Raw genomic sequence first — 25290 nt, forward strand, 5'->3', positions numbered from 1 at the left:
GTGAAGGGATCGCTGTGTGGGTTAGATGACTTGTGTATGTTGAGCCTTCGGCACGGTGACCCATGGCACGTGGTAGGCATTATGTGCGGCTCGGCCATGTCTGCTCTGAACCTGTAAAAATTCTCGGTTTCTCTTTGGGCAGATAATTGCCTCGGGCTGACCAAGGTGAAACTGATTAACTTAGAAAAGGAAAAAAGGGAAGCGTATGAACACTTTTCAGGTGCTGTGACAAGTGCTTGTAGATGGTGTCCGTTTAATCCTCCTTGATCCCACCCCTCACCCCCACTTTACAAATGAGAATCTGAAGTTAAAAGAACTTGCAGAAGCCACACGGGGGTAAGTGGTCAAACTAGAAGGGGAACCTGGAGTGGGTTTCCGTCTTCAACCGAGGCGTCCCCAGCCCCAGGGACAGCGGACCAGAGGCAGAGCCCCCCCTGCCTCCCATCTGCCAAAGCTGCCCTGACTTCAGCCTCTTCCCTCCAAACATCCGAAACCTATCGACCATCTACAGGGAAATCCCGTAATTTGTGTATGAAAGTTAGGCCATTGCCCGGGATGCTCTTCTGCATTCACTCGCACAAGCCTTCTGCACCGCGTGTTTTTGTTTGTAAACTCTGGCCTGTTCCCTTATCTCACTTGGTTCAAGCAAATCAAGCGGAATGAATTTGGGTGAAGTAGTGGTGGGGACCAATGTGTGTTTGGGCCTGTCAGGTCCTGGGGCTGCTTTCAGGGAGGTGATGCCCCGAACTAGGTAGTCCCCCTCTCAGGGACCCTTCCAGACCCTTGAGAATCCGACAGAAGTCAGAGATGCTCTCGCTTTCCGGGAAAATTCACCCATGCACGTAATTTAAGTTGTAATTTCACTCTGCAGCCTGGCAGGCCTGATGCACATGCGAGTGGGATGCACAAGTGGGGCGAGTTTAATGGGGGGGCGTGAGGGCTGGCGGGGGGGAGGGGGGCGGTGTTACCCCAGGGACCGGGGATGGTGGGAACCATAACTGGGACCGGGGCATGTCGCCTGGCAAAAATGTGGCCTTGAGTAGAGGGACAGAGCAGCCTTGGAACCAGCCCTGGCCTGACTCTTCCCTCCTCACTCTGACCTGTGGGTGTAGACACCACAGGACAGGAGGCTACACCCTGGGGACACAGGGCAGAGGGAGGAAGATGGGGTCTGTCTGGAGGGTCTAGCCTGAAGGTATCTCAGGTCAAGATCTTCAATTAGAGGCATGTTTCCCCAAAGTATGGGACCACACCGCTCAGCTGTGCTAGTTTGTATGACAGATACACAGCTTAAAAGATTAATCATTATACATTTATTTTCATCATTCTTAGAAAAAATTGGAATCTCCCTTTTTTTTGGTAATGACACAGCCCGCCTCCCGTTTCCCCTCCAGTTAATACAAGTATTTATTTGTTGGTTTTTTTTTAACTGAAAGGCAACACATGGCTTTTGGTATATACTTTGCACTTCTTGGCCAGTGAGAGTAAACGTCTTTTCACATATGTCTTTTTTTAAAAAAAAAGTTAATTGTTTTGATTTTTTTTAATTTTAAAGATTAACAGACAATTTTTAGAGTGGTTTAGGTTTATAGAGAACTGAGGGGAGAGTACAGAGAGTTCCCATATACCACTTACCTACGCCCCTCATACAGTCTCCTCTGTTATTAATATCTTACATTTAGTGTGGTACTTTTTTTTAAATTGAAGTATAATTGTTTTACAATATTGTGTGAGTTTTAGGTGTACAGCAAAGTGATTCATAGATATACACATATATTATTTTCCATTACAGGTTATTACAAGATATTGAAAACATTTCCCTGTGCTCTACAGTAGGTCCTTGTTGATTATCTATTTTGTATATAGTACTTTGTATCTGTTAATCCTAAACTCCTAATTTATCCCTCCCCCACCTCCTTTCCCCTTTGGTAACCATAAGTTTGTTTTCTGTGTCTGTGAGTCTTTTTGTTTTGTATATAGATTCATGTGTATTCTTTTTTAGATTCCACATATAGGTGATATCATATGGTATTTGTCTCTCTCTTTCTGACTTACTTCACTTAATATGATAATCTTTAGGTCCATCCATGTGGCTGCAAATGGCATTATTTCGTTCCTTTTTTATGGCTAAGCAATATTCCATTGTATATATGTGCCACATCTTCCTCATCCATTCATCCGTTGGTGGACACTTAGGTTGCTTCCATGTCTTGGCTATTGTAAATAATGCTGCTATGAACATTGGGGTGCATGTATCTTTTCGAATTAGAGCTTTTGTCTTTCCTGGATATATGCCTAGGAATGGGATTGCTGGATCACATGGTAACTGTGTTTTTAGTTTTTTAAGGAACCTCCACACTGTTTTCCATAGTGGTTGCGCCAATTTACATTCCTACCAACAGTGTAGGAGGGTTCCCTTTTCTTAGTGTGGTACTTTTGTTATAATTGATGAGCCCTGGAAACTTCTGATCTTACTGTTTCCATAGTTTTGGCTTTTCCAGAATGTTATATAGTTGGAATCATACAGTATGCAGTCTTTTCAGATTGGCTTCTTTCACTTAATAATATGCATTTAAGTGTCTTCCATGTTTTTTCATGACTTGATAGCCCAAGTCTTTTAAGTCATTAAAATTAAACTTTAATTAAACTCATTTCTTTTTAATGCTGAATAGTATTCCACTGTCTGGATGCACCATGTTTTTTTTAAATTTTTTATAAATTTATTTATTCATTTATTTATTTTTGGCTGCTTTGGGTCTTTGTTGCTGAGCGCAGGCTTTCTCTAGTTGCGGCGAGCAGGGGCTACTCTTCGTTGTGGTGCACAGGCTCAGTAGTTGTGGCACACGGGCTCAGTAGTTGTGGTTCGCAGGCTCAGTAGTTGTGGCACATGAGCTTAGTTGCTCCGCGGCATGTAGGATCTTCCCAGACCACGGCTAGAACCTGTGTTCCCTGCACTGGCAGATGGATTCCCTACCGCTGCGCCACCAGGGAAGTTCACCATGGTTTATTTATTCACCCATCTACTGAAGGACATCTTGGCTGCTTCTAAGTTTTAACAATTATGAATAAAGCCGATATAAACAGGTTTGCAGGCTTTTGTATGAAAATAAGTTTTTGGATAATTGGGTAATGATATAGCCCCCCCTTTTTTAATTTTTAAAAATTGTAAAATGTGCATAACATAAAATTGATCATTTCAACCTTTTTTTTTTTTTTTTTTTGCGGTACGCGGGCCTCTCACTATTGTGGCCTCTCCCGTGGCGGAGCACAGGCTCCGGACGCGCAGGCTCAGTGGCCACGGCTCACGGGTCCAGCCACAACGCGGCATGTGGGGTCTTCCCAGACCGGGGCACGAACCCGCGTCCCTTGCATCGGCAGGCGGACTCTCAACCACTGCGCCACCAGGGAAGCCCCATTTCAACCCTTTTTAAGTGCAGTTCAGTGGCGCTAAGTACATTCACATCCTTATGCACATAGTTCCCTTTTAACGTAATGCTAGGCCAGGTACCCAGGGGTGGGGAGGAAGCAAGTGACCCCACACACGGCACGGCGGCTGACAGGTGTGCAGGACAGACTGAAGTTTGGGAAACTTGCAACTAGAACAACAGTCTCAGCAACCACGTTCTTTCTGGAAAGTTCGATCTGCTGAATACATTTAATCCATTCTCCATAGTCTTCTCTCTCAGGGCCCAAAACATGAGTTTTTAAAATTTATTTGTGGCATTCCCATGTTCTCTTTTTGCCCAGGCCCCCTCGTGGGTTGCTTTGAAGAAAGGGGGCTTTGGAAATAGTCACTTTCCCTCCCCATGGGGTGGCACACTCTCTCAGAAGAACATAGTTTTGGGGGGGGTGTCGGGGAGTGGGGAGCCCACGCGTGGCAGAGGGAGGAAGTGAGGCGTCCGACGGGCTATCTGCAGGGTGGACCCTCGGGATGGCGACCGCGCGCGGGGACAGCGCTTGGCAGTGGGTCTCGCCGAGCAGGTGGTCCTCCCAGAGGCTTCCCTGGTGCGCCCGCCCTCACTTTCCCCCCTGCTCGATGGGGATGAGACAACTTGCCACCTCCCTGGTTCAGAGTGAGAATCATCAGTGGCAGCCCTTTGAGGTTTTCCCAGGAAAAGTGCCGTATCCCCCAGGAAGGTGCTGGTGGGCTTGCAGCCTCCCAGTCAGCGATCAGCTGCTGCTAAAAGGCATCGATTTTGCTGTGATCACGGAACAGGCTGCAGAGAGAGCAAAATAATCATCGTGGCAGGTGTGTCAGAAATGTAACGCTCTTTTTCTGGAATTTCTATTTTGAAGCCCCCGCTCCTCCCACCCCGAGGCAGTCAGTTCTGGGCTTCTTTTCTCTCTCCCCTGAGGATGGGCTTATTTCGGGGTACAGGTGGTGCTCAGCCCCCAGTTCCCCAAGCTCCACGCTGAGTCACCCCTCCTGCAGCATTACCCTTGGTGTGACCCATTTTCTCAGTCACGCTCAGCCCCCTCTTGGGTGCTCTGGGATTCATCCTGAGCTGCACCGGCTCTGGGCACAGAACCCTGGGGGCTTCCTCCCTCCCTCCCGCCTGGACTCGGGCTTAGGGATGTTGCTATTCTGTCCGGGGGGCGGGGTCTCTCCCGAGTGCCCCGAGGAATGGGGGTCCCAGGTCTTCTCTCTACCCAAGTCCCCTCTGAAGCCAAAGCTGGAGGGTCTCGTCGCCCCCCTCCGACTTTCTTCCCTCCCACCTCCTCCCAACCCGAGGATGGGGAAAACTGGCTGGTCTTCCTCAGATTCCCCTTAGGGTTTAGGCTTTGGAATTCACAAGTCTTTACTCAGTTTCTGCCACAGCAAGTTCAGTGGAGGCCCCGCCCATCAATCCCCCTCTGCATTTTACCATTTTGGAACAAGCTGCAGGCAGCATTGCTGGGCATGAGAATTTCTGGGGCCACAGAGCCCACTGGGTGTGTCCCTTTGACCAGCTGGACATGCCAGCACACCATTGCTCCCTCAGTCCCCTGTGGGGTAACGTGTTCTATGTGATCTCTTGGTCCCCAGACGAGTTTGGTAAGCTCCAGCTGCCATCGGTGGGGACTGGCTTGATGACACACTCTTTAAAGCGTCCTTCACCCCAGCTTTCCCGCTCCCCTGCTAGCATTGCCTGAGATCACCTCCCAACTAGAATCCTTATAATGACCTTCTTTCTTGGGAATTGCACCTGCGAACGGCATCCTTTCCTGGAGGCACTGAAGGGAGCCAGCTGCATTGACTGATGGGGAAAAGACAAGGGGTAGGAGGGAAGGTGGGGTGGGGAGGATTCGCTAGTTAATAGTTCAAAATATTATGGCGTATCACTGGAAACTCAACTGAGCCAAGCACTTCCTCCGTGCCTGACGCCACCCTCGGTGTTTTCTCACACGTTATTTCATCTGATCCTTCCAGGAGCTGTGCCCAAGTGACCTGGGAGCTGGGTCTCGGGGGTGTCCACCAGCAAGCCTGGTGAGCAGGGACAGGAAGGCGGGTCTGATGGTTCCCCTGGGAAGCATCTCGAACTTTCTCAGCTTGAGGGAAGCCTTGTCTTCCATTCACATCAGTGCTTAGGAATTCTAATAGCTCCTACCCATCTCTAGGGATTTCTGTCTTTCAATCTTTCCTTAAAAAATTATAAGGTCTCAAATCTGTGAGATCTCCAATGTAGACAGGTTTATGAGGAATAGAGAATGGGAATGATGGTCTTGGGATAAAAAAGAAAAAAAGGACTGACTGTAGCATTTGCCAATTTCTGTGGTGTAAATAGTCCCACCACGGCCAATCGCAAGCTATGAACGTGACGTTACTGGACCTAAAATTGGCAGGAGGTGGAGATGTGGAGTGCCACCCTGTTACATAGTATTTCCACCATCCCGACGCAATCCATGTGAGTAACGTCCAGAGCATTAGATCATGCTAAGATGTAATAAAATAATTAGTAAGTGATGAGCTTGGTGAGTTCCTTTTCTACTACTGACATAAAATTCACATAACATGAAAGTCACCGTTTTAACTATTTTCAAGCGTACAATTCTGTGGCATTCAGTACATTACAATGTTGTGCAACTACTGCCTGCATGTGGTTCCAGAACACTTTCATCACTTCCTTTCATAAAGGAAGCTCTGTTCCCAGTTAGGCACGCACGCCTCCCTCTCCCTCTCCACCCCTGGCAACCACTGTCATCTGTTTTCTGTGTGTATGAATTTTCGTCTTCTGGGTTTTTCATGTAAAAGGAATCATACAGTGTGGCCTTTTGAGACTGGCTTCTTTCACTCAGCATCATGTTTCCAGGGCTCGTCCATGATGTAGCCTGTATAAATACGTCATTCCTTTTTATGGCTAAATGACATCTCATTGTACAGATAGACTGCAATTTGTTTATCCATTCATCAGTTGATGGACATCTGGGTTGTTTCCACCTTTTGGCTCTGTTGCATTGTGCAGTTATCAACATTTATGTACACGTTTTTATTTGAATACCTATTTTCAATTCTTTTGGGTGTATACATAGATGCAGAATTTCTGGGTCATGTGGTAGTTCTGGGTTTAACTTTTTCAGGAACAGCCAAACTGTTTTCCACAGTGGCTGCATCATTTTACATTCTCACTAGCAGTGGTTAAGTGTTCAAATTTCTCCATATCCTTACCAACATTGGTTATTTTCAGTTTATTATTAATATGCTAGTTGATGTGAAGTCATACTGTGGTTTTGATTTACATTTTCTAATGACTAATAATACTGAACATCTTTACATGTGTTTTTGGCCTTTGTGTATCTGCCTTGGAGAAATGTCTATTCAAGTCCTTTGCTCATTTTTAAATTGAGTTGCTTGTCTATTTGTTATTGAGTTAGAAGCGTTCTTTATATATTCTGGATTTATCATGTATACAATTTGCAAATATTTTCTCCCATTTTGTGAGTTGTCTTTTCACTTTCTTGATAGTGTCCTTTGATGCACAAAAGTTATTTTTTATTTTGAAGAAGTCCAATTTATCTTTTTCTTTTAATTGATTTTGCTTTTGGTGTCATATCTAAGAATCCAATGTCAAATCCAAGGTCATGATTTACCCCGATGTTTTCTTCTAAGAGTTTTGTAGTTTTAGCTCTTACATTTAGGTTTTTGATCAATTTTGAGTCAATTTTTGTATGTGGTGTGAGGTAGGGATTCAACTTCATTCTTTTGCGTGTGAATATTCAGTTGTAGTAACTTTGTTTTTAATATAATTTATCGAATTGTAAGTCTATATAATTTAACTTTTAATTATGGCCACATTTAACAACTAGCTTGCAAAATTTCTGAAAAGTTAACAATCAGCACTTGTGAGCCAGTGTGAGCTGGTATGAGCTGCCATGACTTCTACCTTTCCCTGATTGAACAGTCTTGCTGCTAAGGCTGGAATTTGGATTTGTTTTTCTTGAGGAGCTAAGCTGGGGATTGGTTGAAGTGCAACTCAACCAGTGGAGCTCCTGGGAGATGGGCACCTGAGGGTGTAGGGTCTGGAGGCCCCCCAGTTCTGTAGCCATGGGCCTGTTTACATTTTCTCGTTGCATCTGGCTTTCCCTCCCACAGTTGGAAGAGCGTGGCTGGGTCTCTCTTGCTCCCTCGCCTAGCATTTGCCCAGCGGTTACCCCTGGCTGAGAGGGAACCAGCTGTGTCTCTGTTGGGTTTGGAGGGACTTTGGAAGCCCCACCTTTGAGCAGAGACCCAAGCCTGATCTTGAAGCTAAAGAAGTGCTTTTTTCCTGCTGGGGTGGCCAGATAAAATACAGGATGCTCAGTTACATTTTTTAAATTTTATTTATTTATTTATTTTTGGCTGCATCGGGTCTTCGTTGCTGCACGTGGGCTTTCTCTAGTTGCGGCAACTGGGGGCTACACTTCATTGCTTTGCGTGGGTTTCTCATTGCAGCAGCTTCTCTTGTTGCAGAGCACAGGCTCTAGATGCACGGGCCTCAGTAGTTGTAGCATGCGGGCTCAGTAGTTGTGGCTCGTGGGCTATAGAGCACAGACTCAGTAGTTGTGGCTCATGGGCTCTAGAGCACAGGCTCAGTAGTTGTGGTGCACGGGCTTAGTTGCTCTGTGCATATGGGATCTTCCTGGGCCAGGGATTGAACCTGTGTCCCCTGCATTGGCAGGCAGATTCGCAACCACTGTGCCACCAGGGAAGTCCCCTCAGTTACATTTTGATTCCAGGTAAATAATGCATAATTTTCTAGTGTAAGCAAGACCCATACAAGAATTGGGACATACATATACTAAAGAAGTATACAGGGCTTCCCTGGTGGCGCAGTGGTTGAGAGTCTGCCTGCTGATGCAGGGGACACGGGTTCGTGCCCCGGTCCGGGAGGATCCCACATGCCGCGGAGCAGCTGGGCCCGTGAGCCATGGCCGCTGAGCCTGCGCGTCCGGAGCCTGTGCTCCGCAACGGGAGAGGCCACAACAGTGAGAGGCCCGTGTATCGCTAAAAAAAAAAAAAAAGTATGCATTGTTTATCTGAAATTCAAATTTATCTAGGAATCTTGTGTTTTCATTTGCTCAATCTAGTAAGTGTCCCCTCAGGTCAGTTTTCTTCCTTATTGTCCTAATCCAGTAGCGGAGACTCAGAACTCCAGAGTGGGAAGGGCCCTAGGGAGGTGCCCATTTTACAGACCTGGAAACTGAGTCCCATCTGAGGAAAGGGACTTGCCCCAGCTCATGGGATCACTGTGGACTTTGAGGACCTTGCTGAGCTACACGATTTTTCTTTTTCATGAAGTCAGCACATTTTCTGAGTGTCTCCTCTGCACAGGGCACTGTGCTGGGTGTTGGGAGACAATGGTGACAAGCCTGCCATGTACCCGTGTGCAGGGGAAGAATCAAGAATTCCCTTTGAGAAGCAGCCACATAGCACAGGGAGATCAGCTCGGTGCTTTGTGACCACTTAGAGGGGTGGGATAGGGAGGGTGGGAGGGAGGGAGATGCAAGAGGGAAGAGATATGGGAACATATGTATATGTATAACTGATTCACTTTGTTATAGAGCAGAAACTAACACACCATTGTAAAGCAATTATACTACAATAAAGATGTTAAAAAAAAAGATAACTCCCCCCTCCAAAAAAGGATTCCCTTTGAAATATTACTCAGCCATAAAAAGGAACGAAACTGAGTTATTTGTAGTGAGGTGGATGGACCTAGAGTCTGTCATGCAGAGTGAAGTAAGTCAGAAAGAAAAACAAATACTGTATGCTAACACATATATATGGAATCTAAAAAAAAAACGGTACTGATGAACTTAGTGGCAGGGCAGGAATAAAGACGCAGATGTAGAGAACGGACTTGAGGACACGGTTGGAGGGGGAAGGGGAAGCTGGGAAGAAGTGAGAGAGTGGCACTGACATATATACACTACCAAATGTAAAATGGATGGCTAGTGGGAAGCTGCTGCATAGCGCAGGGAGATCAGCTCAGTGTTTTGTGATGACCTAGAGGGGTGGGATAGGGAGGGTGGGAGGGAGGCTCAAGAGGGAGGGGATATGATGACATATGTAAACATAGAGCTGATTCACTTTGTTGTACAGCAAACATTGTAAAGCAATTATACTCCCATAAAGATGTAAAAAAAAAAAAAAGAGAGAGAATTCCCTTTGGGCATATTAAATGAGATAGGATGGAGACAGACCCAGGTCTGAACCTGCTTTGCCACATGTTAGCTGCATGACGAGTCACTTCCACTCTCTGAGCCTCAGTTTCCCCTTTTCTTATATGGGGATAGGGGTATTTTTCTTGGGGGATTGTTGTGGCTTCAGTGGAGGTGACGAAATGCCTGATGGGGGGTAGGGAAGAGTTTACTGTATGATGAGAGAAGAGAGTTACCCATAGTAAAGCTCGGTTGTTGCTCACAGGTTGCCCGGCATCCTGGGCCACCCAGACGATGTGGGATGGAGGTGCCGGAAGTCACCTGCCCTGCCTTGCCTGCCAGGGACCAGCCAGCTCCTGCTTCTGGCCCCCCAGGGGCCCCAGGTGGGCAGGCCTCGCCTCACCTGACCCTGGGCCCCATCATCCTGCCCCCAGAGCAGGGCCTGGCCCCCACCCTGTTCCTGAAGGCCTTGCCCATCCCACTGTACCACACAGTGCCTCCAGGGGGCCTCCAGCCACGTGCCCCCCTCGTGTCAGGCAGCGTGGACGGGGGCTGCGTGCCCTTCATTCTCAGCCCCCTGCTGCAGCCTGAAGGGCCCGGTCCCACCCAGGTGGGGAAGCCAGCGGCCCCAGCGCTCACCGTGAACTTCGTGGGTGCTCTGCCCATCCTGTCACCGGGCCTGGGGCCCATGCTGGGCAGCCCCTGCAAGGTGCGCAACGCCGGCAAGTACCTGTGCCCGCACTGTGGCCGGGACTGCCTGAAGCCCAGCGTTTTGGAGAAGCACATCCGCTCCCACACGGGTGAGAGGCCCTTCCCGTGCGCCACCTGCGGCATCGCCTTTAAGACCCAGAGCAACTTGTACAAGCACAGACGGACCCAGACACACCTCAACAACTCCAGGCTGTCCTTGGAGTCGGACGGCGGGGGAGGCAGCCTCCCGGAGGAGGGGGACAAGGCCGGAGTGCCTTCCGGGACCCACGGGGCACGATCAGAGAGACCCCTTTCTCCGGGTGCCCAGTCTGCTGGGCACTGCCTGCTGCCCAGGGCGCATCTGTCCCCGGTTGCCAAGAGCCTGGACCTGAAGATGGACACTGTTGCCTGTCCAGGGTCCACGTTCGATGTCAGGGAGGCCCCTGGAGACTCTGCCCCCGGGCTCCCACTGGCCAACTCGCAGCCGAGGAGGAAGCTGCCGGAGCAGCGGTCCCCGACGGCCAGCAGGCCGGGCTCCGTGCTGCAGCAGCAGCAGGTGGAGAAGCCCGGGGATGCCAAGCCCTCGGAGGGTCGGCTGCGGAAGTGCGAGAGCACCGACTCGGGCTACCTGTCCCGCTCGGACAGCGCAGAGCAGCCACCGGCCGCCGGCAGCCCCCTGCACAGCCTGTCGGAGCACAGCGCCGAGTCCGAGGGCGAGGGAGGCCCGGGGCTCGGGCGCGCGGAGCGGGCGGCCGGCCTGGAGCTGGAAAAGAGGCGGCTGGAGGAGCGCATCGCCAGGCTCATCTCTCACAACCAGGCCGTGGTGGACGACCCCCAGCTGGCCCACGTGCGGCCCCGCAAGACGGTCCTGTCCAAGCAGGGCAGCATCGACCTGCCCATGCCCTACACCTACAAGGACTCCTTCCACTTCGACCTGCGGCCACCGGAGCCCAGGAGGACGCCTGCCGCCCTCCGCGCCGCGCGCTCCACCTGCGCGCCCCCAGACAGGGCGCGGCCCCTCTTCTTCCACTCGGTCCCCACGCAGCTCTCCACCGGCACCGAATGTGTGCCTGTCACCAGGAGCAACTCGCTGCCCTTCGTCGAGGGCACGGGGACGTGGCCGGAGCTGCCGGACCCCCGGGACGCCTGGTCCCGGAGGCAGAAGCCTCTGAGCCCCAGGCCTGCCCCCGCCCGATTGGCCGATGTCCCTGGCAGTCACCCCCGGGCCCTGGTCAGACAGGCTGCGGTGGAGGACCTGCAGTGTCCCCCGACGGGAGACGCCTCGGCCCCGGCGGAGGACCCGGATGGAAAGAGACCGGCTGCGGGGGAGGGACAGGCCGGCCAGGGCCAGGCGGCTGGTAAGCAACGCGGCCAGAGGAGGCTGAAGATGTTCTCCCAGGAGAAGTGGCAGGTGTACGGGAAGGACACGTTCAAGAGCATCTACCAGAAAACGAAAGCTGGCCACCACGGAGGCAAGAAGGCTAGGGAGGTCACAGCGGGCGGCGGGGTCGAGCTGGAGTGTCTTCTCCAGCAGGATGCAGGGGGTGGCGGGCGTGCAGCCCCCTCCCAGGATGGGAGGAGGCCCCTGGGCCCCGAGGACACTGCCGTGGAGGCCAGGCCAGCGCCTTGCGCAAGCCCACCGGCCTGTGAGGGCCTCTTGGTGACTGAGCCCCCCAAGCAGAGGGAGACAGTGGCCAGAGCCGGAGGCAGGGACCAGCCCCGTGTGAACAGGGCTGCCTCACGCCCTGCCCTCAGCTGCAGAGGACCCCTCTGCTTGGGCAGCAAGAGCCCTCTGCTTCCCCCAAACGGGAGGCTGGAGTTGGGGTGTCAGCCGCTCCCAGCACCCAGTCCTCCCAAAGGAGGTGACTTAGAGGCTCCCAGGCGGGGTCTGCCGGACCCCAAGCTGGAAGGTGGCACCCGGGGTGGCGGAGGGGACGCCAAGGAGACCTGTCAGCAGGCCCACGTGGTCCCGAGCCGGCCGGGTGGGAGCTCCGGGGAACCCCAGCCCACAGAGGTCAAGCTCCCCTCGGAGAGGAAGAAGCTGAAGGTGGAGGCGCTAAGCTGCCAGGAGCCCCCGGGAGCAGGAGGAGAGACCCCGGGGGGCCCCATGCACGCTGCCTCCCCGCCCCCTCAGAACCAGGACAGTGACCCCGGGGAAAAGCCAGGGGGGCTGCCTGGAGGCGGCGACTGCACAGCGAGGGGCAGGGCTGGGACCCTGAGGTGGGCAGGGCCTCGGGACACAGAGCCTCGGCTGCGTGCTACAGCTGCAGCCCCCGGGTGTCCCTCCCAGCTGGCCTTGCAGCCTCGGGCCCCCGGCGTCCTCGCTGCCCCAGTGGACATGGCCTTCCCCCCACAGTACCTCCTCAGGTTACCCCAGGGAGAGACCCGTCGCCCGTCGCCCATCCCCCAGAAGCCGGACCAAGGCCGGGGCCTTCTCTGCAGGAGAGGGGGACCTGAGGAACGGGCATCCTTTATGGAGTCAGGGCTGGAGGCCCCCCTGCTTCCCAGCCCAACCTCAGGCCAGGCCCCTGGTGGAGCAGACAGCTTCGGGGAGGACCCCAGCTGGTCCACGCCGTGTGACAGGAGAAAGGGGGTGCAGGGAGAGGAGAAAGGAGGCTTGGACACTGGCACCCCAGCAGCTGGGGTCCCCAGGGGGGCAGTCTCCTTCCCGTCCACGCCAACGTGTGACTCTTGGAGGAGTGGGACCCATGACACCCAACAAGCCTGCAGCAGCAGCACTTGGGCGCGAGCCAGGCCCTCTGGGGGCGTCCTCCATCCCTGGGAATCCACTGGGGAGCTGGGGGGGCCTCTCGAGAGTGCCCCGTGGGGCCCTTCTTCAGGGCCACTAGCGGGGCTCAGTGCCGGTTGCTCCCGCCAGCCCGGCCCCTCCCTCTCGGCCCTCCCACCCCCGGGCTGGCCTGAGTTGGCCTCGTGTGCGCCCGCGGAGACCCCCGGGAGCTGCAGGGCCCAGGGGCCTTTCCCCTCGCTGAGGGCTGAGCCCCGGCTCACATGGTGTTGCCTGAGCCGCAGCCTCCCTCTGCCGCTGGAGCAGAAGGAAAAGGACACTTCCGTGCACCTGGCGCTGCATTTCCCTGCTGGCAGTCTCCCGGGTGAGGGTCCTGACGCCCAGCCAGCGAGCAAAGCAGTGTCTGGAAGATGGAGCAGGATAAGCCCTGGAGGAGGAGGGCAGACGCAGACACTGAAGGTAACACCCAGCTTTGTCCCAGGGCCCTGGGGGCTGAGGGAGGATGCTTGGCAGGCAGGACTTACAGCGATGGAGAGAAAGTATGAAGCCATCCTGTGTAGCATCTGCTGTCCATTATAACATCTTCTCAGCCTGCTCCCAAGGGAGAGAAAAAAGGCGCAACAAGTAAAATAAAACGAAAGAACATCATGAGAAAAGGTTTCAAAGGACAGAATGACTGTACCCAAGACTCCGGGTGAGATTTTTCATAACTAGACATAAACCTTAATGCTGAGTTTCCTGGTAGCAGAGGCAAACAGTAAAAATGAAACGCTGGTCAGGAGAGCTTATAAATCAGAAACCGTTTTTGAGAGATAGACTCCAAACAAAAACTCTTAAAAGGAGATAGTTATCATACCAGGGACTCCAGAGAAAATAGCTGCTGTGGTCAGATTTAACTTACCCCTGAGTTTCCTGGAAGCAGTGGCAAAAGGGGAAAGGAGCTGGGTGCTCTAGAGAGTTCTCACTGGTCATTAAATTTATAGTCCCATCTTTTTTTTGTGGGGGGGGGGAGGGCCGTGCCTCGCGGCATATGGGATCTTATTTCCTGACCAGGACTCAAACCTGCACCCCCTGCATTGGAAGCGCAGAGTCTTAACCGCTGGACCGCCAGGGAAGTCCCTGTAGTCCCATCTTGAGAGCGACTCCATGCATCTGGATTGTATAATTGAGGGTGTTGTCCTGCTCTGGGATGTCCTGGGCCAGGGTGACTGGAGAGGATCCTGCAGCCTCAGTTTTAACTTAATCATGTGGAACAACAGGGTCTGTGTCCCAGAGCTTGAAGGCTGTTCTCATGGTAACACTGCCTTTATCCCGAGAGTGGGGGGTTAAGAAAGAGTGTGCTGGGCCTGAGAGAGGGTGAATCCAAGGCCCAGCTTAGCCTCCTTCCTCCACAAGGCCATCAGGTACTGGGTGTGGGCATTCCTGGAGGAGGGAAAGGAGCCGGCCACGGTGTTCCCTAGACCTCCAGTTATCACCAAAGGTCTGGGCTTTTTCTTCTGTGGATCCAGCCCAGGCAGGATTCCAGAAGGTTCCGCCCAGCAATGCTCAGACCATTTGGCAATGCAGCATTTCGATGCCCGATTTCCCCAGACAGGCATCCTGTCTGCAGAGAGAGAACCCTTCTGTGTTGTTCCCACCGTGAGGGCTGTGAGCAATATGACGCCTGCGTGCCTGGTATTTTCAGCTCTCCGACCCAACAGCCCCAGGGATGCCATCCCAGGAGTGGATGTCTGAGCCGGAACGGAAGAAAGGATGGCCTCGTAGGAGGGCAAAGATGCCTCGTGGGAGCAGCCAGCAGAAACAGCTGAGGAGCCGCTCCAAAAGGTAGGGTGTGTGGCCACCTCTGTCATTTCCCCGTGTGCCCACAGTGTCAGGAGCTGCGAACTGCGATTTCAATAAACCCCCGAGGAAAACTTCACAAGGGATTCAAAAGGCATCTCTGCGTTCCGGGGAGAGAGAGACAGAGTCCTGTATAGGAACTGGGGTCTGGAGTTTCGTGGTTAAAGGACTCAGTGTGTTTCCCCATCAGCCTACAGGCTATGTGTTTTTCAGTGGTGCCTTTTTTAAGGCCAGGCGTCCAGCAAATATTCGAAATAACTGAGTTGAAAACACATCCATCCAGTTTAAGTCCTGAAGAGAGAGCATGTTAATTATTTACAGCTTTTATTGCTTTTTTAATTATGCAAGTGATGCATGTCCTTTGCAGAAAAATTAGAAAATACAGATGAGTGAGGAGACGACAATAAAACATCCTAGTGATCTCACCACTCGGAGACAATCACGTTTAGGTGTATGCCCTTCGAGACTTTTCTCCGTGATCTGTGCACGTACATAATCTCCTGACTGCAAATGCAGGCTGGGGGGCAGATGGATTTTAAAACCCCTCTTTCATCGCGTCATTCTGATCGTCTCGCTCCTTTGCTCAAAACCCCTCAGGTTGCCCACTGCGTACCCTCCTCCCTCCAACACCCCGCCCCCCCCCCCCGCCCCGCAAAGCTTTTAGGTCCCATTTTCCCATGGTCGCCCCCCTCCCTCTCAGTGTGATGTCATATGGTCCCAGCCCTCGCCTATTCTCTATTTGACACTCCGAACCCATATCCCCAAGGCTCTCCTGCACCCGCCATCTCCCGTTCCTAGAATGCCTGGCCTTCTCCTATTGTCAGTGTTTGGTCCAGACATAGGTATTTGTCGAGAGGCCACACGAATTCCTAATGCTTGCCTACAGCTGCTCAGGCTCTCACTGGCCAGAGATGACATACCCTCTTCTGAGGCCCCTGCACCCGCTTTCACTTGTCTGCCAGGACCATGTTTCCAGGGCTGGCATCGCTGAGGGCTTGCTGTGTGCCAGGCACAGCATTTTTCTCTCGAGGAAACTGAGACACACAGAGAAGTCAGGCAACTTCCCCAAGGACCCGGATCTGAACCAGCAAACCTTACTCCAGAGCCCAAGTGCTAAACAGCAGCTTGCCCCAATGCTCCCAGCCCGTAGTGGACGTGAGAGTCACCTAGGGTTTTCTGGAGGTTTCCTGTGATGCTGGGTCAAATTCAGTGGGTCTGGGACGGGGCCTGAGATTCTGTATCTCTAACATGCTTCCCAGTGACGCTGAGGATGCTGGTCCAGTGAGCTAGCTTGGAGAGCAATGCTTTACATCACCCAGACCACATCCCGGGAGCTCAGGGATACTGGCACGTGGCTTTGCTCCCACAAAGCACTAAACTACATCTGAGTGACAGCTGGCAAGCCTGAAGTCTCCAGGCCTCAGTCAGAGTCCCGGGAGATGTGGGGAGGGGGACAGAGGTGGGGTGCCTCATCTACAGTTCCCAACACTGGAACTTGACTGTTTCAACAGACATTCGTTGTGCACCTGCTAGGTGCCAGGTGTCTACATGTGGAGGCCGTTGGGGAAACATTCCCAAATAAGGCTGATGGTCCCAGGCTGGTCCTCCGAGAGGCCTGGAGATGTCTCTCCAGGATGCCTTGCAAACCCATCAGCAGCCCCGGGGCCAAACAGCCCACGTAGGAATCTTATTTGGCCGCAACATTGTTGAAAGTTTTGATGCTTAGTATCCAAATAATAAATATCAGGAGATTTCACATATAAACCTGGATTTTGGCTTCTCTTAAAATATCTGAAGCTCTGAAGACATTGGGCCTGCCTTCTTGCAGGGCAGTGGCTGGCTGGGGCTTAGCAGCAGCTATGCCTGTGGACGGTGCCTGTGCTCTGCAGCCTGCCTCAGTCCCCACTTGTCCCTAGTGTCCTTTTTTCCCTTTTTTTTTTTTTTTTAGTTTTTTTTAAAAAATGGAAGTGTAGTTGATTAACAATATTGTGTTAGTTTCAGGTGTACAATACAGAGATTCATTATACACACACACATTCTTTTTCAGACTCTTTTCCCTTATAGGTTATTACAAAATATTGAGTATGGTTCCCTGTGCTCTACAGTAGGTCCTTGTTTATCTATTTTATATATGGTAGTTTGTATCTATTAATCCCAAACTCCTAATTTATCCCTCCTCCCACCACCCCCCTTTCCCCTTTGGTAACCATACGTTTGTTTTCTATGTGTGTGAGTCTGTTTCTGAGATAAGTTCATTTGTGTCATATTTTAGTTTCCACCTATAAGTGCTATCATATGGTATTTGTCTTTCTCTGTCTGACTTACTTCACTTAGCATGATAATCTCTAGGTCCATCCAGGTTGCTGCAAATGGCATTATTTCATTCTTTTTTATGGCTGAGTAGTATTCCGTTGTATTTATGTACCAAAACTTCATCCATTCATCTGTTGATGGACGTTTAGGTTGTTTCCGTGTTTTGGCTATTGTGAATAGTGCTGCTGTGAACAAAGGGGTGCGTGTATCTTTTCGAATTACGGTTTTGTCTGGACATATGCCCAGGAATGGGATTGCTGGGTCATATGGCAACTCTATTTTTATTTTTTGGGGAAGACTCCGTACTGTTTTCCGTAGTGGCTGCACCCGTGTATATTCCCATCAACAGTGTAGGAGGGTTCCCTTTTCTCCACACCCTCTCCCGCATTTATTATTTGTAGATTTTTTTTTTTTGATGATGGCTATTCTGACCGGTATGAGGTGATACCTCACTGCAGCTTTGATTTGCATTTCTCTAATAATTAGCGATGTTGAGCATTGTTTCATGTGCCTTTTGGCCACCTGTACGTCTTCTTTGGAGAAGTGTCTATTTAGATCTTCTGCCCATTTTTTTGATTGGGTTGTTTGCTTTTTTGGTGTTGAGCTGTAGGAGCTGTTTGTATGTTTTGGAGATTAATCTCTTGTTGGCTGCATCATTTGCAAATATTTTCTCACCGCCTGTAGGTTGTTCCCTAGTGTCTTACGTTTAGTCATGTAGTCTGCCTGGCCCTCATAGGCATGCGTGTTTGCAAATCTTCATCTTAACATCCGGTTTTGTGGGAGCCAAAACTCTGCCTCCCAGTCAGTGAGCTTCTCAGCAAGAGGCTGCAGGTGAAAAAGTGAGGGGGCAGAGGGACCCCAGCGTGCAAACAGGAGAGGTCAGAACCCAGGCTCGACAGCTCTGTCCTGGAGCCTCCAACTGGGTGCACTGGGGATGACGCTCTTGAAGTTTTTACATTCACCAAACTTTGACTGGTCGACCGTGATTCCTTCATCATTCGTGCCTTTATTGGCTCATGATCGTCCTTTGAGTCATTCTAACCTCAGGACCTTTGCACTTGCTGATCTATTTACCTCCACCTGCACACACCACCTCTGGCTCCTCATGGGGCTGGCTCCCCCTCATCTCAGCAAAGACGCTGGTATTGTGGCGGAGACTCACCTGACCCCTGTACCTCAGTGGTTCCCCCCTTTTTTTCTCCATCCCATCGTCTTGTTTTATTTCCTTCATAGGTTGTTGGTAGAATTCATTTTCTTGAGGCATGGAATTGATGGCAGCTTGCTTCTTAAAAGCCAACAGTGGAGGGCTTCCCTGGTGGCGCAGTGGTTGAGAGTCCGCCTGCCGATGCAGGGGACGCGGGTTCGTGACCCGGTCTGGGAAGATCCCACATGCCGCGGAGCGGCAGGGCCCGTGAGCCATGGCCGCTGAGCCTGTGTGTCCGGAGCCTGTGCTCCGCAACGGGAGAGGTCACAACAGTGAGAAGCCCGCGTACCGCAAAAAAAAAAAAAAAAATATATATATATATATATATACACACACATATATATCACTGTTAAGAGAAAAGATATATATCTCACACTGAATTTATCATCCTTCAGTTTGATTTTTAAACTCCATATTGTGTTTTTGAAGATCTCACCATGTTTGGTACATACAGATAAAATTCATTCATCTTAATTGCTGTAGAGTATTCTATCCCATGGAAATAACACACTGTATTTTCCATTCCCCTATTTGTGGACATTTAAATCATTTCCAGTTTTTTGTGTGTGTGCTAACTTTGCAATGAACATGCTTATACGTGCCTCCTTAGACACAATGTGAGAAGTTTTCTAAGAAACATACCTAAAATGGAATTACTGGGTTATAAGATAATCACATTTTCAACTTTGCAAGTTATTACCAAATCACTCTCTGCAGTGCTTGTGTCACTGTAGGTTTCCTCCAGCTAACAGTGAGAGTTTGCCCTGCTCCCATATTCTTACTAATGTTTGTTAGGAGCAGATTTTTAATGTTTTGCCCACCCAGAATTTGTAGGATTGTGTATATATCCTAGATTTGCCTATATTCTTTGCCTGTTATATATATTGCAGATATTTTTCCAGGTCTATTATCTGACTTTTTAAGCCCATTCATTTATATTTACCCACATAATTGCAAACATCTTGCCTCTTCATTCCTTTTGGCATGTCAGATCTTCCTTCTGGGATTGTTTTCTTCTGTCTGAAGTATATTCTTTGGAATTTCCTTTAGAGAAGAAAAACCTCAGTTTTTATTAGCCTGAAAGTGCATTTATCTCACCCTTGTTGTTGAAAACTATTTTTTCTGGGTACACGGTCTCAGGTTGACAGTTATTTCCTCTCAGTCCATCAAAGCTGTTGTTGCATCGTCACTTGGCTTCTGTTTTGTGGTGAGAAGTCAGCTATGAGTCTACTCATCTGTCTTTTGAAGGTCTCTTATCTCTGGCTACTTTCAAGATCTTCTTCTTTGGTGTTCCATACTTTTACTTTGATGTATCCAGGTACACGTCACTTTAATTTATTCCATTAGGAATCCACTGGGCTTCTATAATTTCTGGATTGATGTCTACCAGGAAAATTCTCAGCCATTGTTCCTTAGATGTTGCCTCCATCCCAGTCTCCCTCTTCTTTGGAACATTGAAATAATGCATCTTAGATCTGTCTTTCATGTCTCTTAACCTCTGTTTTCAACAACTTTGTCTCTCCCTGCTATAACCTAGATACTTTGTTCGGATGTTATCTTTAAAATGTTACTAATTTTCTTAATCCACCGTGTGTTTTTTTCAAAGCTCTATTGACATATATTGAATTTTAATATGCATATTGAAAGTGTGCAATATAATAAGTTTTGACATGTTCCCACCGGTGAAACCAACAACACTATCAAGATAGCAAACGTATCCGCAATGCCCACAGTTTCCATGTACCTCCTTGTAATTCTTTCCTCCTGCCCCCACCCCCCCCCCACAGGTAACCACCGATGTGCTTTATGTCGCTATAGAGTATTTCACTTTTTCTAGAATTTTATAAAAATGGAAGCAGACAATATATACCTTCCCCCCCTTTTTTTTCGGCTGGGCATTTTCTTCACTCCATATGATTAGTCTGAGGCTCGTCCATGTTGTGTGTATCAGTCGTTTGTTCCTTTTCATTCCTGAGTAGTGAGCCATTGGGTGGATACGGCACAATTTGTTTATACAACCACTTGTTGGTAGACATTTGGCTTGTTTCAGTTTTGAGCTGTTACAAATAAAAAGTACTATAAATATTCATATACAAGTCTTTGTATGGGAATAAGCTTTAAATTCTCTTGAGTAAATACCGAAGAGTGGAACGTCGGGATCTTATATGGTAGAGGCATAATTTTTTAAGATGCTGCCAAGCTGTTTTCCAAAGCGGTTGTATCATTTTACATTTCCACGAGCAGTGTGTGACAGCTTCTGCTTCTCCACCTCCTTACCAGCACTTAGTATGGCCATCCTTTTTCATTTTTGTCATTCTAATAGATGTCTGATGGTATTGTATTAGTTTGAATTTACATTTCCCTAATGATGATATTGACTATCTTTTCATGTGCTTATTTGTCATTTATGTATCTTTTTTGGTGGAATATCTGTTTGCATCTTTTCCCACTAAAAATGGGTTGTTAGTTTTCTTCTTATTGAATTTTGAGAGTTATTTATATATTCTGGCTATAAGTCCTTTTTCCAATATGCAAGTGGTAACTATTTCCTTCCAGTCTGTGCCTTGTTTTTTGTTGTTTTTAATTCTCTTAACAGTGTCTTTTAAAGGGCAGATATTTTAAATTTTGATGAATTCCAATTATCATTCTTTCTTTGGATTGTGCTTTTGATGTCATAACTAAAAAATCTTGGCCTAAATCATAGCCACAGAGATTTTTCTCTTAAGTTTTCTTCTGTAGCTTTATTGTTGTAGGTTTAATATTCAGACCTAGGATCAAATTTTTGTATATGGTGTGATGTATAAATCAAAGTTCTCAGTTTTGCAGGTGGATACCTAATTGTTCCAGCATGATTTGTTCATCTGTTTGTCTATTTTGATGCATATGCCATGTTGTTTTGATGACACTGCCTGACTTGAAGGGTTACTCTAAAACTTAAATATTCAAGGCAGTGTGGTATTCACATCAAAATCGACAAATAGATCAATGAAACAGAATAAAGAATACAGAAATAGACCACACATACATGGTCAATTGATTTTTGACTAAGGTTCAAAGGAAGTTCAATGGCAAAAGTATAGTCTTTTCAACAAATTTTGCTGGACCTGGAAAGTTTCCCCACCAGGAAGCCAAGGCAATCATGAGGCTCACCTCATCTGTTCCTCTTCTCTCAGGGACCACTGCCTTCATTGCTTGGTGTCTAATGTCCTGAGAATCATTGTTTTAGACATTTGTCCATTTTTTTTTTTGGGAGGGCACATCTAGTCACTGCTGTACCATCTTGGTCAGAAGAATTCCCTGGACTAAGGCAATGGCCTCTTAATTGGTCCCCTGCTTTTACATGTCTGTCGAGTTTTAAATTTAATTCCTGACAATATTATATTTATTTTTTTTAAGTTCCATTTGATTATTTTTCAGATCTGCCTGGTCATTTTTATAGTCTCTTGCTCTTTACTCTTCTTTTTTTAAATGGAGGTATGATTGACAAACATAAAATCTGTGTATATTTAATATATATGTCTTGACCAGTTGGAAGGTACATGTACACCCACGAAGCCATCACCACATTCAGTGGCCTACACTTTCCTAAACTTATCCATCATCTCTAGAAGTTTCTTCCCTTCCTCTTTTTTGTTTTTTGATAAGAATATTTGACATAAAATTTAAATTTTATGTAAATTTTAAATGAAAAAAATTTTAAGTATATAATACAGTATCGTTAACGATACAGTTTAAGTATTAGATATACAGATATCGTTTAAGTATATAGATAGTATACAGATATCGTTTAAGTATATAATACAGTATCGTTAACAGTATCATTTTAAGTATATAATACAGTATCGTTAACTGTATCGTTAACGATAGTTATCGTTTACGTATTAGATATACAGATATCGTTTAAGTATATAATACAGTATCGTTAACGGTATCGTTTTAAGTATATAATACAGTATCGTTAACTATATGCACTGTGGTGTGCAGTAGATATCTAGTATTTATTCATTTTGTGGAAGCGAAACTTTGTACCCTTAGATCAACACCTTCTTGATCCTCCCTCCCTCCATCCCTGGTAACCACTATTCTGTTCTCTGTTTTGATGACATTGACTACGTTAGGTTCCTGATTTAAGTGGGATCATGTAGTATTTGTTCTGTATCTGGCTTATTTCATTTAGCATAATATTTTCCAGTTCATCCCTGTTGTAGTAAATGGCAATATTTCTCTCCTTTTTAAGACCAGTAATATCCCATTTTATGTATACACCACATTTTCTTTATCTAGTCATCGATGGATGTTTGGGTTGTTTCCATGTCTTGGCTATTGTAAATAATGCTGCAGTGAACATAGGTGTGCAGTTATCTCTTCAAGATCCTGATTTCAATTTGTTTGGGTATTTACCCAGAAGTGGGATTGCTGGGTCATAGAGGACTTCTATTTTTAAGGTTTTGAGGCACTTTCATACTGCTTTCCATAATGGCTGCATAAATTTACATTCCTACCAACAATGTACAAGGGTCCCCTATTCTCCACATCCTCACCGACACTTACCTTTTGCCTCTTTGATGAAAGCCATTTTAAGAGGTGTGAGGTGATATCTCACTGTAGGTTTGATTTGTATTTCCCTGATGTTGAGCACCTTTTCATATACCTGTTGGCCATTCGTATGTCTTCTTTTGAGAAATATCTATTCATGTCCTTTGCCCATTTAATAATTGAGTTCTTGGGTTTTTTTTCCTATTCGTTTTGCTATTCAGTTGTGTGAGTTCCTTATGTATTTTGGATATTGGTTCCCTGTCAGATATATGGTTTGCAAATATTTTCTACCATTCCCTAGGTTACCATTTCATTCTGTTGATTGTTTCCTTTGCTGTGCAAAGGCTTTTTGGTTTGATGTTGTCCCACATGTTTATTGTTGCTTTTGTGGCCTGTGCTTTTGGCATCATATCCAAGAAATCATTACCAAGGCCAGTACAAGCAGATTTTCTCTATGTTTCCTTCTAAGAGTTTTAGTTTCAGGTCTTATGTTTAGGTCTTTAATGCATTTGGAGTTGATTTTTTGTGTATGGTGTAAGACAAGGGTCTAATTTCACTGTTTTGCATGTGGATATCCAGTTTTCCCAACACCATTTATTGAAGAGACTATCTTTTCCCCATTGTATATTCTTGTCCTCTTCCTCCCACCCCCATTGAAAATCAGTTTACAGTAAATGTGGGGGTTTATTTCTGGTCTCTTTATTCTGTTCCATTTGTTAATACATCTGTTTTTATGCCAGTACCATACTGTTTCTATTACTGTAGCTTTGTGGTATGTTTTAAAAACCCAGGAAGTGTGATGCCTCCTGCTTTGTCCTTCTTGCTCAAGATTGCTTCAGTTATTTGGAGTCTCTTGTGGTTCCATATGTATTTTAGGATTGTGTTTTCTATTTATGTAAACTGTACTCTTATTTTCAACCTTTTAAAAAGACACACTAAATATTTTGCATCTGATAATGCCAACACAGGAAGTCTTGGCATGTCTGACTCTGTTTTATATATGAGCTCTCACTTATGGTATCTTGTTTCCTTGTTTGTTTTTGGATATTTGATGGTGAGCTGAGACTTTTGCAACTTTGTGGTGGGTTTCTCCAGTAATGATTTGTTTTGCTTCTGCTAGGTGCCTGGGGGCACACAATGAGCACTACTTTAAATAAGGTTCTTGGTGGTAGGTTTCTCCATGTCACAGGGTAGTGTGAATTCAGATGGCAAACCCATGAGAAGACTGTCTTATTGTTATGAAATTAACAGGAGAGACTTTTGCCCCCTCCACTCAGTGATAAGATAGGAATTAAAAAATATATATATTCTCTGGGCAGGTGGTGGGGGTAGGATGTATTATCCCTAATTAACCCACATATTGAGGGTATAGCCTCTGAGGTCTCAGTTTTCTGCAGGAGTAGAGGTTGGATCTTCCACCTGACTCACAGGGTAGATTCTGGGTTTGAATCATGCATGCTGAACCCCACCAGACAATGGAAATGGAAGAGCAGGATCGTGGAAACAAAAGGGCAAGCTCACCTGGTTTGGCAAATGCCCTCAAAATGAAATCACTCTCACTTTTTTCCACTTGGTTTTTAACTTCTAAATATATCTTACCTTTTAATCAGAACACCAATGCGTTTAAATATAAATTGTAAACATTTTTATATTTAACCTACATTTTTCGTTGGTTTCAGCATAAGGGTAAATATGGGGGTAGTCAACCAAAGTAACCAGTTCACTGTACTGTTAGAAATGGGCTTCTTATTGTCTAACCTTGCTTATGCTTCTTTGCTCATCAAGAAATTGCATATTTTGATGTAGTCAGATGGAGTTACCTTTTCCTTTACGATTATTATTTTTTGTTCTTGTCCAAGAAATTTTTCCTTGTCTCAAGCCCCCAATGTCACAAATACAAAAAGATAGTCCCTTATGTTCTTTCTCTCTATATATTAATGCAAAGAAGGATTTATTTTTATTTTTGTTTATATAGAAAACAGTGGACCTTGGGTCAAGGTTGGCTCTTGGCTTGTTTCTGTATGCCCTGTGTACGTCCTGTATACCTGTATGTGAGGTAGGCATGATTTTTACATTTTAAAAAGAATGTGTATATGTATACTGGATTGGCCAAAAAGTTCATTCAGGTTCGTCTGTAAGATGGTACCAAAAACCCGAACGAACTTTATGGCCACCCCAATACATACATACATACACACACACACACACACACACACACACGTGTATATATATGTATATGAAAAATGTGTGGCAGAGATTGTATGTGGCTTGTAGAGTCTAAAATATTTATTACCTGGACCTTTATATAAAAAGCTTATAGACCCCTGGCCCAATCCCCTTTTTT

The 25290-nt window shown here is 47.4% G+C and overlaps 1 protein-coding gene across 2 annotated transcripts in view; it reads left to right on the top strand.

Annotated features, from left to right (window-relative positions):
- Positions 1-25290, top strand: part of ZNF831 (zinc finger protein 831) — a 185059-nt gene that overhangs the window by 37821 nt on the left and 121948 nt on the right. For both annotated transcript variants that reach the window (XM_060285206.1, XM_060285205.1), the window contains exons 2-3: positions 9884-13513; positions 14739-14878. In XM_060285206.1, coding sequence (XP_060141189.1) covers positions 9920-13513; positions 14739-14878 — 3734 coding nt within the window. In that variant the 5' untranslated portion in view covers positions 9884-9919. The remainder of the gene's footprint in view (positions 1-9883; positions 13514-14738; positions 14879-25290) is intronic.

This window comes from Globicephala melas, chromosome 15, assembly GCF_963455315.2.
Source record: "Globicephala melas chromosome 15, mGloMel1.2, whole genome shotgun sequence".
Taxonomy (NCBI): Eukaryota; Metazoa; Chordata; class Mammalia; order Artiodactyla; family Delphinidae; genus Globicephala; species Globicephala melas.